The sequence below is a fragment of the Callorhinus ursinus genome, unplaced genomic scaffold (assembly GCF_003265705.2).
Source record: "Callorhinus ursinus isolate GAN/ISIS: 27379988/994484 unplaced genomic scaffold, GSC_fseal_2.0 scaffold71, whole genome shotgun sequence".
NCBI classification, from domain to species: Eukaryota; Metazoa; Chordata; class Mammalia; order Carnivora; family Otariidae; genus Callorhinus; species Callorhinus ursinus.
Genome location: NW_027397133.1, coordinates 3,706,408 through 3,720,510, shown reverse-complemented (window position 1 = coordinate 3,720,510; position 14,103 = coordinate 3,706,408). Strand labels below are relative to the sequence as shown.

The 14,103-nt window shown below is 56.8% G+C and overlaps 2 protein-coding genes across 10 annotated transcripts in view; one reads left to right on the top strand and one right to left on the bottom strand.

Moving 5' to 3' along the window:
* STRN4 (striatin 4) overlaps positions 1 to 5,637 on the bottom strand; it is a 29,099-nt gene extending 23,462 nt beyond the window's left edge. For 2 of the 3 annotated variants that reach the window (XM_073886532.1, XM_025850112.2), the window contains exon 1: positions 5,334 to 5,637. In XM_073886532.1, the coding sequence (XP_073742633.1) occupies positions 5,334 to 5,615 (282 nt within the window). In that variant the 5' untranslated portion in view covers positions 5,616 to 5,637. The remainder of the gene's footprint in view (positions 1 to 5,333) is intronic. The other variant, XM_025850113.2, reaches the window with a different exon arrangement.
* Positions 280 to 13,894, top strand: FKRP (fukutin related protein). Of its 7 annotated transcripts, XM_073886536.1 has the most exons (5): positions 280 to 451; positions 1,156 to 1,323; positions 1,894 to 2,609; positions 6,864 to 6,921; positions 11,143 to 13,894. In XM_073886536.1, exon 5 carries the CDS (start codon positions 11,182 to 11,184, stop codon positions 12,667 to 12,669), a length of 1,488 nt encoding a protein of 495 aa, XP_073742637.1. In that variant the 5' UTR covers positions 280 to 451; positions 1,156 to 1,323; positions 1,894 to 2,609; positions 6,864 to 6,921; positions 11,143 to 11,181; the 3' UTR covers positions 12,670 to 13,894. The 7 variants fall into 7 exon arrangements, with proteins under 7 accessions (XP_073742637.1, XP_073742638.1, XP_073742640.1 ...); XM_073886539.1 differs by lacking the exons at positions 280 to 451; positions 1,156 to 1,323; positions 1,894 to 2,609 and adding exons at positions 5,252 to 5,270; positions 6,072 to 6,173; XM_073886537.1 differs by lacking the exons at positions 280 to 451; positions 1,156 to 1,323; positions 1,894 to 2,609 and adding an exon at positions 5,242 to 5,270.
* Positions 13,895 to 14,103: the final 209 nt, after the last annotated feature.

Genomic DNA, 14,103 nt, shown 5'->3' with positions numbered 1-14,103 from the left:
GCCCTCTCTCTACACTTTAAAGCAACACATACACACATAAATACCTAAGGCCAGACAGGCAGACTCGCAGGTGGTCACCATCTTTGCAGTCTGAATTGCTGTCCTTTTTCACCCAAATCCACCCTGTCCAGTCACGTTAGAAGGTGGAGGGAGAGGTGGAGAAGAAAAGCTCAATCACCAAACATAAGCCCCCAGTTACTACCTCCTCACTGTCCTCCCTACCCTCTGGGGCTTCTGTAATGAGCCTTCTACTTCCCAGCGCCGGTACAGCCTGCTGAACACTACGTCCATTCGACATCCAGCACTGGTGACTGCCTGGACAACCAGGTCCTGCGTGAGGCACTGGCCAGTGATGGAGAAGATGAGTGGTTCCTGGCCCCACAGAGCTCTCAGTATGGCGCAGGAGACAAGCAGGAGCATAGACAACCAACATACGGCATGACTAGACATGGTGAGGAAGCAAAGGGTGTTATGGGAGAAGGGACACCCAACCTGCTCCTGGAGGTTAAGCAGCACAGTTCAGTCAAGACCTGAAGGCTCTTAGAAGGTGGCCAGGGGAGTGGCACGTGCTGCTGGCAGAGGACAGAGACAAGAGCTGCATGGCAGGCTTATGGTACGCTAAAAAGGCCAGTACAGCTGCATGAGAACGTGTAACAGGGTTAGTGAGGAAAGGCAGAGAGGCTTGTAGGCCCGAGACAGAACCGCAGACCAAGATGGAGTTTGAATGTTGTCCTAAGAGCACAGGGGAAGCCACAGAAGGGTTTTAAGAAAAGGAGAGATGTAATCAGCGCATGTTACAAAGACAATTCCAGCTATACTGCAGAGAACTGATGGCTGGGGGGTTGGGGGGGTGGGATGCCCACAAAGCTAAAGGCCAGTCACAGGAGGCAGTCCCAGAAATCCCAGGGAGAAATGTCAGTGACCCAGAAGAGGAAGGGGGGCTGGGTTAGTGGATTTGCGGTAATAAGGAGGCAGGACTGATAACACAGGTGACTCAGTCTGTGGGGAGAAAGTCAAACATACAAGGCCCTCACACTTGCTGGGCTGGGCCCCTTTATCTCCTTGCTTTCACCACAGCAAGCCCCGATCTCTCCTCTCCTAATTATGGTGCGAGAACCTGACTCGGCCCACTCTGCTCTGTTGTCCCCTTCTCAGCTCCCCTGGCAAAGAAGGGAAAAGAGAGAACCAGAAACATGTGGTTGAAGTGAACCAACTCAGTGGAATCCCACTGAAAGAGGAAGTGTTGGCGGCCGGTCCCTCCTACCACCGAAAATGCCAGCAGCCAGCACCGCCTGATCTGTGAGTGCCCTGGTGGGCTGGCAGGTAAGCCCAGGACCTGGAAGTTCTCTACCCACCATACCCACCCACCACCCTCCCCAAGAACTGTGCCCAGACACCGCTGCCGCCTCTCCGGCGGCTGCTCCCTCTCTCCAGCCAGGTGGCACTGGAAGGGCTTCCCAAGGAGCCTGAGCAATCTCGGTCCTCCCCGAGGCTGATGGATGCTTCTCGGTATCCTGTACTGACCTTTCTGTCCCGGTCGCCAGTCCTGTTTCCCTTCTGGACCCACCTAGCCCTGTATCTCCTGCACTCCTCCTTGCCCAGAGCCAGGACTCCTGGCAGGGATGCCTCCCCACTGGATGCCTCCGAGCCCCTCATGAGGCTGGCAGTGGGGAGGGGCCAGTTCCACACCTTCTCTGCTGCCACCACGCTCCCCACATCTCCCTATCGCTGCTTCTCCATGAACATCCAGCTGAGACTCCCCCGAGAGGTTCCTCCTGTCCTCGGGGAGCTCCCCTCCCCAGAAGTGCCACAAATCTATAAACTATATAGGGTTTGTATGTGACCTTTTGTGTTTTTATTATTATTTTTTAAGACTTTATTAAATATTGACAGAGACACAGCGAGAGACGGAACACAAGCACGGGGAGTGGGAGAGAGAGAAACAGGCCTCCCGCCCGGCAGGGAGCCCAATGCGGGGCTCGATCCCAAGACCCCGGGACCATGACCCGAGCTGAAGGCAGACGCCCAACGACTGAGCCACCCAGGCGCCCCGTGACCTTTTGTGTTTATCCTCTGTTGATGGACCTTAAATGCACAACATACGTACCTATAAAATCAGAAATACTTATGATCGGAACTTCCATTTTCATTTAAATATTTTATGCTTTCTTACATTCCAAAGATCACGGTACTTCGAGCAGAGCCACACAATCAAGTAACTCCACTTGCGTGTGAGTGTGCACAGTTCTCTGCAGCCTCCTGCGCAAACTAGCCTCCTCTGTCAGCCTGGAAGTTTCTGAAGGGCAGAAACCACACTGCCTGCTTCTCGGAATCCCCCATCTGACAAAGTCCTGCTTATTGTCAGATGGCATCTACACCACCTCCCTGCTCCGATCTCTGGGTACCTCCCGGCAGGACCTCAGGAGGGGCTGCCTGTTCTACCATCCCCCCCACGCCCTCACTGAGCACGGCGACATCACAGCAGGTCCTATGCCCCGAGCAGCTGTACTCCGCGATTTGGAGAAAAGGTATGCAGGGTTCCTCACAGAAGTCTGACACGGGTCAGGCCTTCAAGGATCTCACAAGAGAAGTCACACCTCTGTTAAGCGGTAAGTGTTTGAGCAAAGGTGTGTAAACTGAGGTGCCGCTGAAGGGGGTGTGTGGAACCATGGGGGCAATTTGAACAGATCGCCGTTTCATAAACATAGCTGTTCTACCATTGCACCCACCTATTCCGCTTTATACTCACAGGGAATATAAAGATAATCACCGCAGCCGTTTCTGACGGGGGGTGGGGGAGGTTCTAGGAAAGAAGCTAAAAGTCTGTCAACACGGGTCAACTAAAGAAGCTACGGTATAAACATCCAGCGGAATGCAGTTATCAAAAATAATATGAAAGTTCTCTGTCCGGACAGGAAAGGAACACCAAGGCACGGGTGTTAGAAAGTCACGAAACGATTCGTGTGTGACCTTACGTTTTACACACACAGAGCTGAACTACTTTTCTCGCAGGAACAGTTGCAGAGAAGAGCAGGAAAGGGATGGGGGGGTTCCCTTTTCACTCTCACACACACACTTCTGACACGTTTGCGTTTTTACTACTGTGCCAGAACAAGAGAAACAAAAGTTCACAGTAAGTGATGCCACAGCCTAGACATGGGAGAGCCTAACCAGGGGCTCTCCACAAGTTCCTCTCCAACTCCAAGGGCCACTAGGTGAGTGCATAAACACACAACTTTTCTCCCGCCAGTCTCAAGGACGAGAAGGTGGCACGGTGGGTGCTGTGGGGTGAACTGGAGTGTGAAGTCCCAGAGACCAAGATTCAATCCCAGGTCTGCTTACGACTGCTTGGCTGGTCCTAAGGAGGCCACTGGGCTTCGGTGGAAGATCTTCCTCGTCTGTACTGGGCAGCAGAGAGATACAGAGCATGGGCTTTTAAAAGCCCACAGACCAGCCCTGCCACCCACAGGCTGTGATCTTAGATCAATCACAGACTGTCTCTCCCTCAGGACCTCCCTTTCCTCTTCCCATTCTTTTCTCAAAAAGCCAGGGTGGGGGAATAGAATCACTCGCCCTCCCAGAATGTTCCAGGTATTAAATGATACCATGTATCTAAAGTGCTACATACAGTGCTTAGCACCTCATATATGCTCAATAAACAGCAGCTACCGTCATTGCTGCTGAGTGAGGGCAATGACACCTGCCCCGTCTCCATAATGGGGTATTGAGATCTAGCCAGATGTATGCTGGGAAAGAGCTCCGGAAACAGAGCTGAACACAAAAGTGAGGGGTGCTTACATAAGGATTCCTCTCCCACCTCAATGCCAAGCCTCAGCTACCACACAGCTAAGATCCCTAGTGGCGGGGGGAGGGGGGGCGATTATAGAATGCTCTTCATTCACCCTCTGGACAAAATTCTCATCGGTTATTTATTTGGGGGGTCCCCATATCAACTAGACAGGAAACCATGAACCAGAAGGGGAAAATTGGGCTGCTAGAAGTAGATACCGGCTTCTGCTAATTACACCACAGCCCAGGAACCCACAGAGTCCTTGTGGCCCATCCCTGGATCCCTTCAAATCCTCACAACTCTGATGCCCCATCCTCCAGACACTCCACAAACAGACCCACACTTCTCAAGGTCACGAAACCCAGCCCAACTCCTCAGGCTCTAACAAACATCATCCCAAAGCACACTCCTCTCCCAAGCTACTCCACAAACCATGGGAAACTTCCACAAACACATCTCCTCCCAGAGTCCTTCCGAGACGCTTCTTCAACACTGCCTGCTCTGCCAAATCCTCCCCCTGCCACCTTCCAGGTACCCCCCCCCCACCGTGTCCTCCTGTCTCCATCCCAGGTCCCCTTATCTCCACGCTGGACTCCAGCGCACTCCAGTCCAGGGTTCTCCACCTGACATCCTATCCTATCTCCACCTCCCATCTCAAGACCATTGCCCGCCGCACTCCTCCACATCCCCCAAACTGGAGTTTCCGCTCTGCAGCTCTTACATACAGGCTCCTAGAGCAAGTCCTGACCCTGTCCATGCTTCCACTCCCGGCACCCCACCCTACACTCGATAGTCACACATACCGGGGTCCCCAAAGTTTCGTCCTTAGGGGGAGGGCACACATTTTCCTCCTGGGACCCCCCGAGGCCCTCTTCTCATCGCGAGTCCTCATACAGGCACCTTTCATGCCCCCCCCCGCCCGCCCCGGTCCAAATGCTCTGAAACACACCCGGCCCCAGGCTCCCTGACTTCCTCTCCCCACTCAGGCCAGTTCCCCGTTCGACTCACTCTCGCCTTCGGCGGCTCCCAAGTTCTCCCGACGCCCCCTCTCCCACCCGAAGCCCATCAAGTTCCACCTCCAACCCTCATCTGGTCGGGGACGGGGGTGGGAACCCAGCGGCACCTTCCGGGCTTTTGCTCACTCTCAACGAGACCCCCCCCAACTCCTCCCACCACTCTCCGCTGAGTTCTCCTGGGCTCCCCTCAGGGCCCGAGGTCCCTCTCCAGGGAACCCGTCTGCCAGTCGGCTCACTCCCACACCAGCTCCCAGCCGGTTCCGGTCCCCTGACCCCTCCTCTCGGCCGGGCCCGGTCGGACCCTCCCGTCCCGGGGCCCCCCTCCCTCCTCGAGCCGCCAGGTGCCCTCAGGACCCCCCTCGGACGGCCCCTCACTCCGTCTCCGGACCGGTCGCGGTCCCCTCCCGCCCCCCCCGGCCGTCCCGGCGGCCATTGCTCCAAGATGGCGGCGACGGCGGCGGCGGGTGAGGCCGGGCCGGGCCGGGCCGGGCCGGGCGGGGGGTCGGGGGTCCCGGGGCGGCGCTTACCTGCAGCTCGGCGCGCTCGGCCTCCCAGCGGGCCTTCTCCGCTTCGAAGCGCGCCCACTCGTGCTGGATAAAGTGCAGGATCCCGGGCAGGCTCAGGGGCTCGGGCCCCGCCGTAGGCCCGGGGCTGCCTCCGCCGCCGCCTCCCTTACCAGCCGGGCCGGGCCCCGGGGCAGGGGCAGAGGGCGGGGCTGCCCCCGTCGGGCCGGGGCCCGCGCCGGAGCCCAGCGGGCGGCAGGAGGAGGCGGCGGCGGCGACCGAGGCGGCCGCTCGCTCCTCCATCATGGAGGCCCCGGGGCCGGCCCGCGCGCCCGCTGTGCCTCGCGCGCCTGCGCGGCCGTACCACCGCCACCCCCCCCCACCCCGCCCGCGCGCGCGCTCGGCGGGGGCCGGGTGGGGGGGGGCGGTGATGGGAACGAGGCCGGGCGCGCGCCTCGCCCACCCGGGTCGACCCCGGAAGCGCGCGCGCGCGCGCGTGCGGGGGGGAGGGAAGGGGCGGGGCGGAGATGCGCGCCCTGAGGAGCGCTGAGACCCGGGCCCAGCACGAGGGTCGCGCCTGGGAAGAGCGGGACTTTGGAAGGAGCCGCTTTCTGCCCCTCTCCTCCTGCTTCGCCGCAAAGAAAAATTCTAACCCCCTCCAGACCCAAACGTCACTCTCCTTGACACTGTCCCTCTGAGAGAAAGGGCGACCACCAGGGGTGGTTTCAGCAATGGCCCCGTGCTCTCTGATTCCTGGTCCAGGTCGGTAGTCATGGTAACCCTTCCCCAGCCTGGAACCGTCCCCCTTTGTGGTTATGGAGCCCCAAACCTCTCCTGTCTCTGCACCAGGAGGAGATTGCTAAGGTAACCTAAGTCCCTGGTGGTCCTTCTGCCTCTACCTTCATTTGGTTACTATGGCAACCTCACCTAGCACTCAGGTAGAAAGGACCCCAGCCCCAAGGACACTGATTGCTGAGAGAACACCTCTTTCCCAACCCCTCCCCCTAGCCACCTAGTTGGCATTACCATGGTAACCGTTCCCCCCCCCCATCATGGGAGGTCCATGGACCAAACCAACCAGGTGTTTTTATTTAGAGAAGATGCTCTGCTGAGGAGTTGTTGCTATGGTTACAGGGCCTGGACCAGGAGGTGGAAACAGGCAAGGCCAACCCCTGGTTACTATGGTAACAAGGACAGTCCCCCTTCCCGTGACCCTAAGAACCAGGCCCACCAAGGTAGGAGACAGTTTTAAGATTGTGTCTCAGGATGGAGTAGGTCTAGGGAAGAGGTTGTCATGGTAACAGCTTTGGTCACTTCTAGCCCCACCTTTCTGGACACATTCATTCATAAGAAAGGGATGGTTATAGGTTGCTATGATAACTGACATCCTTCCCACCCATTCCTGAGATACCCCAGGTGGTGCCTGAGCTTATAGAACTTCAAAAAGTAAAGGATTCTCTGACGTTCTCATTGCCACTTTTGTAGGTAAGGTGAAATCATACTCTACTGTGCAAAATTGGCTGATTTGGGGTTTTCTGGTTCTCGTTCCCTCAGCAGTGCAGCTGAGCTGGGCTGGAACCGCCCACCCGGAGGTCCTGCAGCACCCTAGGAGGTAAGAAGTTCCTCAGTGTCACCAGCACTCCTGTGGAAACGGCCCTTCCCGCATATTGTTCATCTTCTTTGCCTGTCACATTCCCATTCCACCGATGCAGCAGCTGAGGCCCAGTCCAGAGCAGAGCTCAGGCTGGGTGAACCTAGGCCTAAAGTGAATCTGGATCCACTTACATTGTGTTTTGTGAGGAATGGAGAGACAAAGTCTCAGCCTAACTGCCCTCTTCTCCCCTGACCACCTTTTCTCTTTCACACCCCCCGCTGGTTTCCTGACCTGTCTGTAAGTTCTGTGTGTGGTTTTTGTCTTCCTACCTCTGGAGGGCCTGCCCAGTGACCGCTTCGATCTTTCCCTGTCCCCAGAACACAGGGTCTGGCACAGACGTTACTCAGTAAACATCTGTCTGTTGAGTTAATGGGTTGAATTCATTAAGTGATGTGCCGTATTCAGCTTTGAAAAGCACCCGTCAGGTTAGGGCCGCAGAACGCTCACTGAAGGTGGACGGCGAGCTGGGCTGTCTGAGTGGACCCAAGAGAGTCAGCAGAACTTATTGGTTGAAAACATGACTCTAGAGCCAGTGTTGTGGGTCAGATCCGGGGTCCACCATTTCCCAGCTGTGTGGCCTTGAGTGAGTGACTTCACTTCTCTGTGCTGCTTCTTCCTCATCTTTAAATGTTATCACAACATGAAAATTAAACAAGGTAATTTAAGCAAAGTGCTTAGGAAGGTATCTGGCATATCATGAGCAGCTAGAATTATTGATACTATCATCGTATTGTGATTCAGAGAAACACAGAACATTCAGACCTTCAGAATCATCACTTCATACCCTTTGCCTCGATAAAGGAGTCTTGAGCCCTTATAGTTGGGGAAGTCAAGACCAACCGTGTCAGGGTACTGGATGATTCCTTTCTCTTTCTTCTCTGGGCCCCTCACCTGCTGGTCTGGCTATCGTAGCACTGGTCTCTGAGGACCCGATTTCTGTCCTCTCTCCTGCTGGGCACCTCATGGCCCAGAGTCAGCCAGACAGAGCATGCCGAGAGCCAGGGCCTGGGAGGCTCTCCCTGCGTCCTTTCTGTCTCTGAGCCACAGTTTCCCCGTCTGAACAACTGGAGTCAGTCATTCAGGCTGCACACGTTTACTGAGCACATGCTATGTGCCAGGCACTGAGCTGCGCTCTGAGCACACAGCAAGGAACAAAATAATAAGTAAAATCTACGTGATCATGACTAGGGGAGAAAAACGCAGGGATGGGGCACAGGAAATATGTGGGTGATAGGGAGATACGTTTTGAAAAAAGAGTGGCCAAAGAAAGGGCTCGCTGGACAGGTGACATCTGAGCAGAGACCCAAGGGCCATGAGGGAGGAGCCATGCAGATACCTGGGGGAGAGTGTCCAGGCAGAGAGAATAGCCGGTACTTTGGCTGAAGTCCCCTGGGCGTATTTGAAGACTGGTGTTTGGTGGCCAGTGTGGGGCTGGAGCTGACGAGTCAGTGGGAGAGGCTGGGGGATCACATGGGGCCTTATGTGAAGACTTTGGCTTTTCCTTTGAGTGAGTTGTAAGCCACGGAAGGATTTGAGCAGAGGCAAGACAGGATCTAATTTGAGTTTTCACAAGATCCCTCTGGGCGCAGAGTGGGGAACAGACTGGGGGTGGGGGGTGGAGAATGAGGGCAGAGCAGGAAGATGGTCTCTATAGAATCTTTAGAAGATTCTAGAACTGTCAGTGGTCTCCTGTGCTTCTGTGTACATAAGCTCTGAGAGTCTAAGATTTTTAAGACCCCGAAGATTCTATGGTTCCAAAGGTTCCTCCCCCCACCCACGGTAATGTGAGGTCAGAGTTGTTGTTTGTCACTGTGTGCTGTGTGTCCGCTGTTGGGTCCCCAGTGCCTAGAACAGTGCCTGGCGTATTGTAGGGGTTCCACAGAAAGGGAAGAACTGAAGGAAGGAAGAATCAATCTAAGGTCCAGAAGGCGATTCCAAGGTTTTAAAGATTAAGAAGTTGCTCTTAAAGTGCAACTCAGATTCTTAAATGCCAACCGAGCTGGGTCAGAGAAGGGTAAGCAGGCCTGGGATGGGTAAAGACGGGAAGGAGAGCATTCCTGGTAGGAGAGAGAAAGCGAGCGAGGAGGCAGGACCCAGGGCCCCGAGCCACAGTACAGAGTTTGACTTCAGGAAACTGAGGCCTTATAGATTCGGAGAACCCTGTCCTTGGGCATCAATTTTCCACCAAGTGCACTTTCAGTACCCACCCGTGTGCCAGGAACACAGAAGTGATCGAGGAAGCCCTGGCTTTACCCTCCCGGGTCTCACAGTCTCGTAGGGGAGACAGACCCATCCCCGGATGATGCCCAACCAGAACGAGCAGGGCTGGGATGGGGAGCCCAGGGGCTTCAAGAGCCCACGGAGGACTTCTGACCCAGCCTGGGGTTCAGGGAGGGCTTCCTGGGGGGAGGAGGCATCAGAGCTGAGACCTAAAGCATAAGTAGGAGTTCTCGAGGAGAAAAGAGGCATGGGGAGAAGGGGTGTTCAGGAAGAGAATCTTCTAAGCTGAAAGAACAGAATGTACAAAGGCCTAGAAATAACATCTGTTGGAGGAAAAGTCCAAGGTGGCTTAGGCAGAGTTTGACACATGGCAGGAGATGGAGCTGGACTGGTGGGCCAGCAAGAGACCCAAGGTCACCCAAGGTCTTGTGGGAGGTTGTAAGAAACTTAAACTTTTTCCTCACGGTACTGGGTAGCCATGGCAGGTTCTGAGCAGGGAGGGAGAGGTCAGGTTTGTGCTTTATGAAGACCCCTCTGGCTGCCATGAGGAGCAGAGTTGGTCAGGAGACCAGGGGAGGCTGAGCCGGGATCTGGGTGGACCAGGGTTGAAGGGGGAGCTGTGGTCAGAAGTATTTAGGAGGTAGGAAGATTAGCTGGGTCTCTGATGTCCCCCTTTCTGGGAGCAGTAGAAACCTATGGAAATCCCTCCTGGGGAAATTTTTTTTGAGTATTTATTTGCTCAGAGCCCAGAGAGTGAGTGAGCGTGTTGTAGGAGTACTGGAGACCAGCCGAGCTAGCTTCCCGTTGTGATGGGGACAGTGAGACAGCGCCATCTGGGGGTTGCTTAGGAGTGCGGGGATGAGTGAAGGGTGGGTGTGTCCTATGGCCCACAGCTGCTCATCAAAAGAGACTACCCACTCCGCTTTTATTTTTTTATTTTTAAGATTTTATTTATTTGACAGAGAGAGACACAGCGAGAGAGGGAACACAAGCAGGGGGAGTGGGAGAGGGAGAAGCAGGCTTGCCGCGGAGCAGGGAGCCGGAGGTAGGGCTCGATCCCAGGACCCTGGGATCATGACCTGAGCCGAAGGCAGACACTTAACGACTGAGCCACCCAGGCGCCCCTCCACTCCCCTTTAAAAAAAAAAAAAAATCATTATTTTATTTTTATCCTTTTATTATTTGATAGAACTTAGCATTCAAAGTATTTTTGTTTTTATTTTTTAATTTAAGGTTTTAAATTCTAGTTAACACATATGGTAAAATTGCTTTGTGTTTGTTTTTTTAAGTAGTGGTCAATATTAAAAATTGGGACAGTTGTGACTTAAGAAAACACTTCTAGCTTCTCTTGCAAAACCAAATCGATCTGGCTGACCACCGGGAAAGAGATGGCCAGATGGCACAGGATTTGAGGAAGTGAGAAGGGGACAGTGGGGGAGGGGCTTGGCGGGCCAATGCTGAGGCAGCAGCCTCACCCAGGAGCCAGGGCCAGAGTGTGAGAGGGACAGGAGAGACAGATCGGGGGCGGGAGCTTCCTGGAGGAGGGAATGGTGGAGCAGAAGGTGCAAGCTGGGCCTGGGAATGGAGTGGGACATTTATAACTGAACCCAAACCTGAATGAGAAGTTGCCAAAGAAAAGGATAAAGATTAGTTGCGATTGAACAAGGAAGAAGGGAAGGTGAAACATTGGATAAAACCTTTTCTGAGCACCAGGCTCTGTGCTGGGTGGAACTAGGGACCCAGCAGGGATTGAAACAAGCTCAGAACCTACCCAGTGGGCGGATACAGACCTGTCCCCACGCAGAAATGCCGTAGAGTGGTGGGCTAGGGTGGGACAGCTGAAACCAAACAGAGAAAGGGCTGGGAAAGAAGGGCAGCGCTGAGGATGGAGGGGGGTGGGGGGGGTAGGAGGCTTCTGACAACCAGCTCCAGCCTCGTCTTTCGTCCTCCCCTCCCCAGGATGCCCTGGAAGCCCAGCTAGGGCCCGACTTTGGCCCCATGCGTCTCACCCGCTGCCAGGCTGCCCTGGCAGCCGCCATCACGCTCAACCTCCTGGTCCTCTTCTATGTCTCATGGCTGCAGCACCAGCCCAGGAACTCCCGGGCCCGGGGTCCCCGCCGTGGAGGGGCTGCCGGCCCCCGCGTCACCGTCCTGGTGCGGGAGTTCGAGGCCTTTGACAACGCGGTGCCTGAGCTGGTGGACTCCTTCTTGCAACAGGACGCAGCCCAGCCCGTGGTGGTGGCCGCCGACACGCTCCCCTACCCGCCCCTGGCCCTGCCCCGCATTCCCAACGTTCGCCTGGCGCTGCTCCAGCCTGCCCTGGACCGGACCGCCGCGGCCTCGCGCCCCGAGACCTATGTGGCCACCGAGTTCGTGGCCCTGGTGCCCGACGGGGCGAGGGCCGAGGCACCGGGCCAGCTGGAGCGCATGGTGGAGGTGCTCCGGGCGGGAGGGGCACGCCTGGTGGCCGCCCCCGTCGCCTCGGCCAACCCTGCCCGGTGCCTGGCCCTGAACGTCAGCCTGCGGGAGTGGACGGCCCGCTACGGCCCCGCGCCCTCCGCGCCCCGCTGCGACGCCCTGGACGGAGACGCCGTGGTGCTCCTGCGCGCCCGCGACCTCTTCAACCTGTCGGCGCCCCTGGCCCGGCCGGTGGGCACCGGCCTCTTCCTGCAGACGGCCCTGCGCGGCTGGGCGGTGCAGCTGCTGGACCTCCAGTTCGGCGCTGCGCGCCAGCCCCCCCTGGCCACGGCCCACGCGCGCTGGAAGGCGGAGCGCGAGGGGCGCACGCGGCGGGCGGCGCTGCTGCGCTCGCTGGGCATCCGCCTGGTGAGCGGGGAGGGCGGGCGCCTCGAGTGGTTCGGTTGCAGCAAGGAGACCCCGCGCTGCTTCGGGACGGTGGTGGGCGACACGCCGGCCTACCTCTATGAGGAGCGCTGGACGCCCCCGTGCTGCCTGCGCGCGCTGCGCGAGACCGCCCGCTACGTGGTGGGCGTGCTGGAGGCGGCGGGCGTGCGCTACTGGCTGGAGGGCGGCTCGCTGCTCGGGGCCGCCCGCCACGGGGACATCATCCCGTGGGACTACGACGTGGACCTGGGCATCTACCTGGAGGACGTGGGCAACTGCGAGCAGCTGCGGGGGGCCGAGGCGGGCTCGGTGGTGGACGAGCGCGGCTTCGTGTGGGAGAAGGCCGTAGAGGGCGACTTCTTCCGCGTGCAGTACAGCGAGAGCAACCACCTGCACGTGGACCTGTGGCCTTTCTACCCCCGCAACGGAGTCATGACCAAGGACACGTGGCTGGACCACCGGCAGGATGTCGAATTCCCCGAACACTTCCTGCAGCCTCTCGTGCCCCTGTCCTTCGCTGGCTTCGTGGCGCAGGCGCCTAACAACTACCGTCGCTTCCTGGAGCTCAAGTTCGGCCCTGGGGTCATCGAGAACCCCGAGTACCCCAACCCGGCACTCCTGAGTTTGGCGGGAAGCAGCTGAAGCTCCAGCGCCCTATCCTGGGGTCTGAAGAACACTCATGCGCGGGGAGCTGCCCTTTGCTTTGGCGCCGCTGGCATTTGGTGGGCGGGCCGGGGACGGGCCTGGACTTCGAAGACCTGCCCTGCCCAAGATTTCCAAGAGCTTGGGTTTTATTTAGAGCACGGACAGTTTTATAAAGAGGAAAAAGTGTACGTTCTGCGGCTGGACTACCGCGATTAAAACCCCGGCTCTACCTCTTACTAGTGGGGCCGGCCTGGGAGAGTGTCCCAGTTTCTGGGTGCGCATCACTTTCCTCCAGGATTCAGTGAGTGCACTCGCAGTGTCTCGCTCGCAAAGAGCCCGCAGGACACTTGGTTGCTGGGGTAGCTTCCGCCACTAGAGGGCGCCTTTGTCCTGCTCTGGGGCCAAGGCCGGAGCAAGCCCGGACCTCCCCGTTCCCGTTAGAGAGCCTTTGGTCTCTCTAATCCCCCGTACCTAGAGGGACAAGATGACTATCTCCCTTCTTCCAGAATGCGACCTCCTTGCTTCCTGGGAGAGCCCTGTGAGAGCCCTGTGAGATGCATGCTGCTCTTAACCCCATCTTACAGAGGAGGGAACAGGCTCAGCCCTGAGCTGCAGCTGTGGTTAGGAACCCAGCTCTGGATGCCAGACTCACTCCATGTTAACTGCGTTACCTCATTGTAATGCTCCGCACCTGTTGGCCCACTTGCACGGCGGGATAAACAGCAATCCTAGCTCACATTACTCAGCACGTACGGTGTGCCCGGCATCCCTCTCAGTGTTGGACACGGATTAACTGATCAATCTCTCACCTCAACCCTCTGAGGCGGGAGGGAGCTGCTATTATTTCTGTTTTACAAGTGAGCACACTGAGGCGGGAATGGTAAAGTCACTTGCCCATGGTCAGACAGCTTAGGAAGTGACAGAGCAGGGACTCGAACCCAGTCAGGCTGGAGCCCACACTGAAGTTGGGTACTCTGCCCCCCTCTAGTAACGCAACATGAGAGAGAGGGTCCCGGGAGGCCGCAGCACTTAGCAGGTGAAGCCATGGCGGCCTTCCTTTTGTGATCATGCACCCAAGAGTAAATGGTGTTTGGGCAAGTATCCTGAATATGTGTATTTATTTATAAGTTATATACAGGTACTACTATCATTCTGTATATTAGTAATGAGGCTTAAATTATCCCATTTTAAAATTTAAAATAAACCTAGAGGTTTTTGTCTACCTGGCTCATCTCAGTGACTTGTCTCGCACACCCCCTGGGTGTGTGCACCCAGCTTTTGGGACCACGGGCTCTGGGGCGGGAGAGGCCTGGGGTCAAAACCCAGCGCTGCCAGTTTCTCCCATTGGGAACTTGGGCCGTGGTGACCCTGCCTCTCTGAACCTCTGCTTTGCACCTGGGAAACGCGGGTCATGAATGTTCACCCCCCAGG

What these genes read in the sequence shown, in the direction of transcription:
- FKRP (XM_073886536.1), top strand. Translation starts at nt 11,182, where the DNA reads ATGCGTCTCACCCGCTGCCAGGCTGCCCTGGCAGCCGCCATCACGCTC.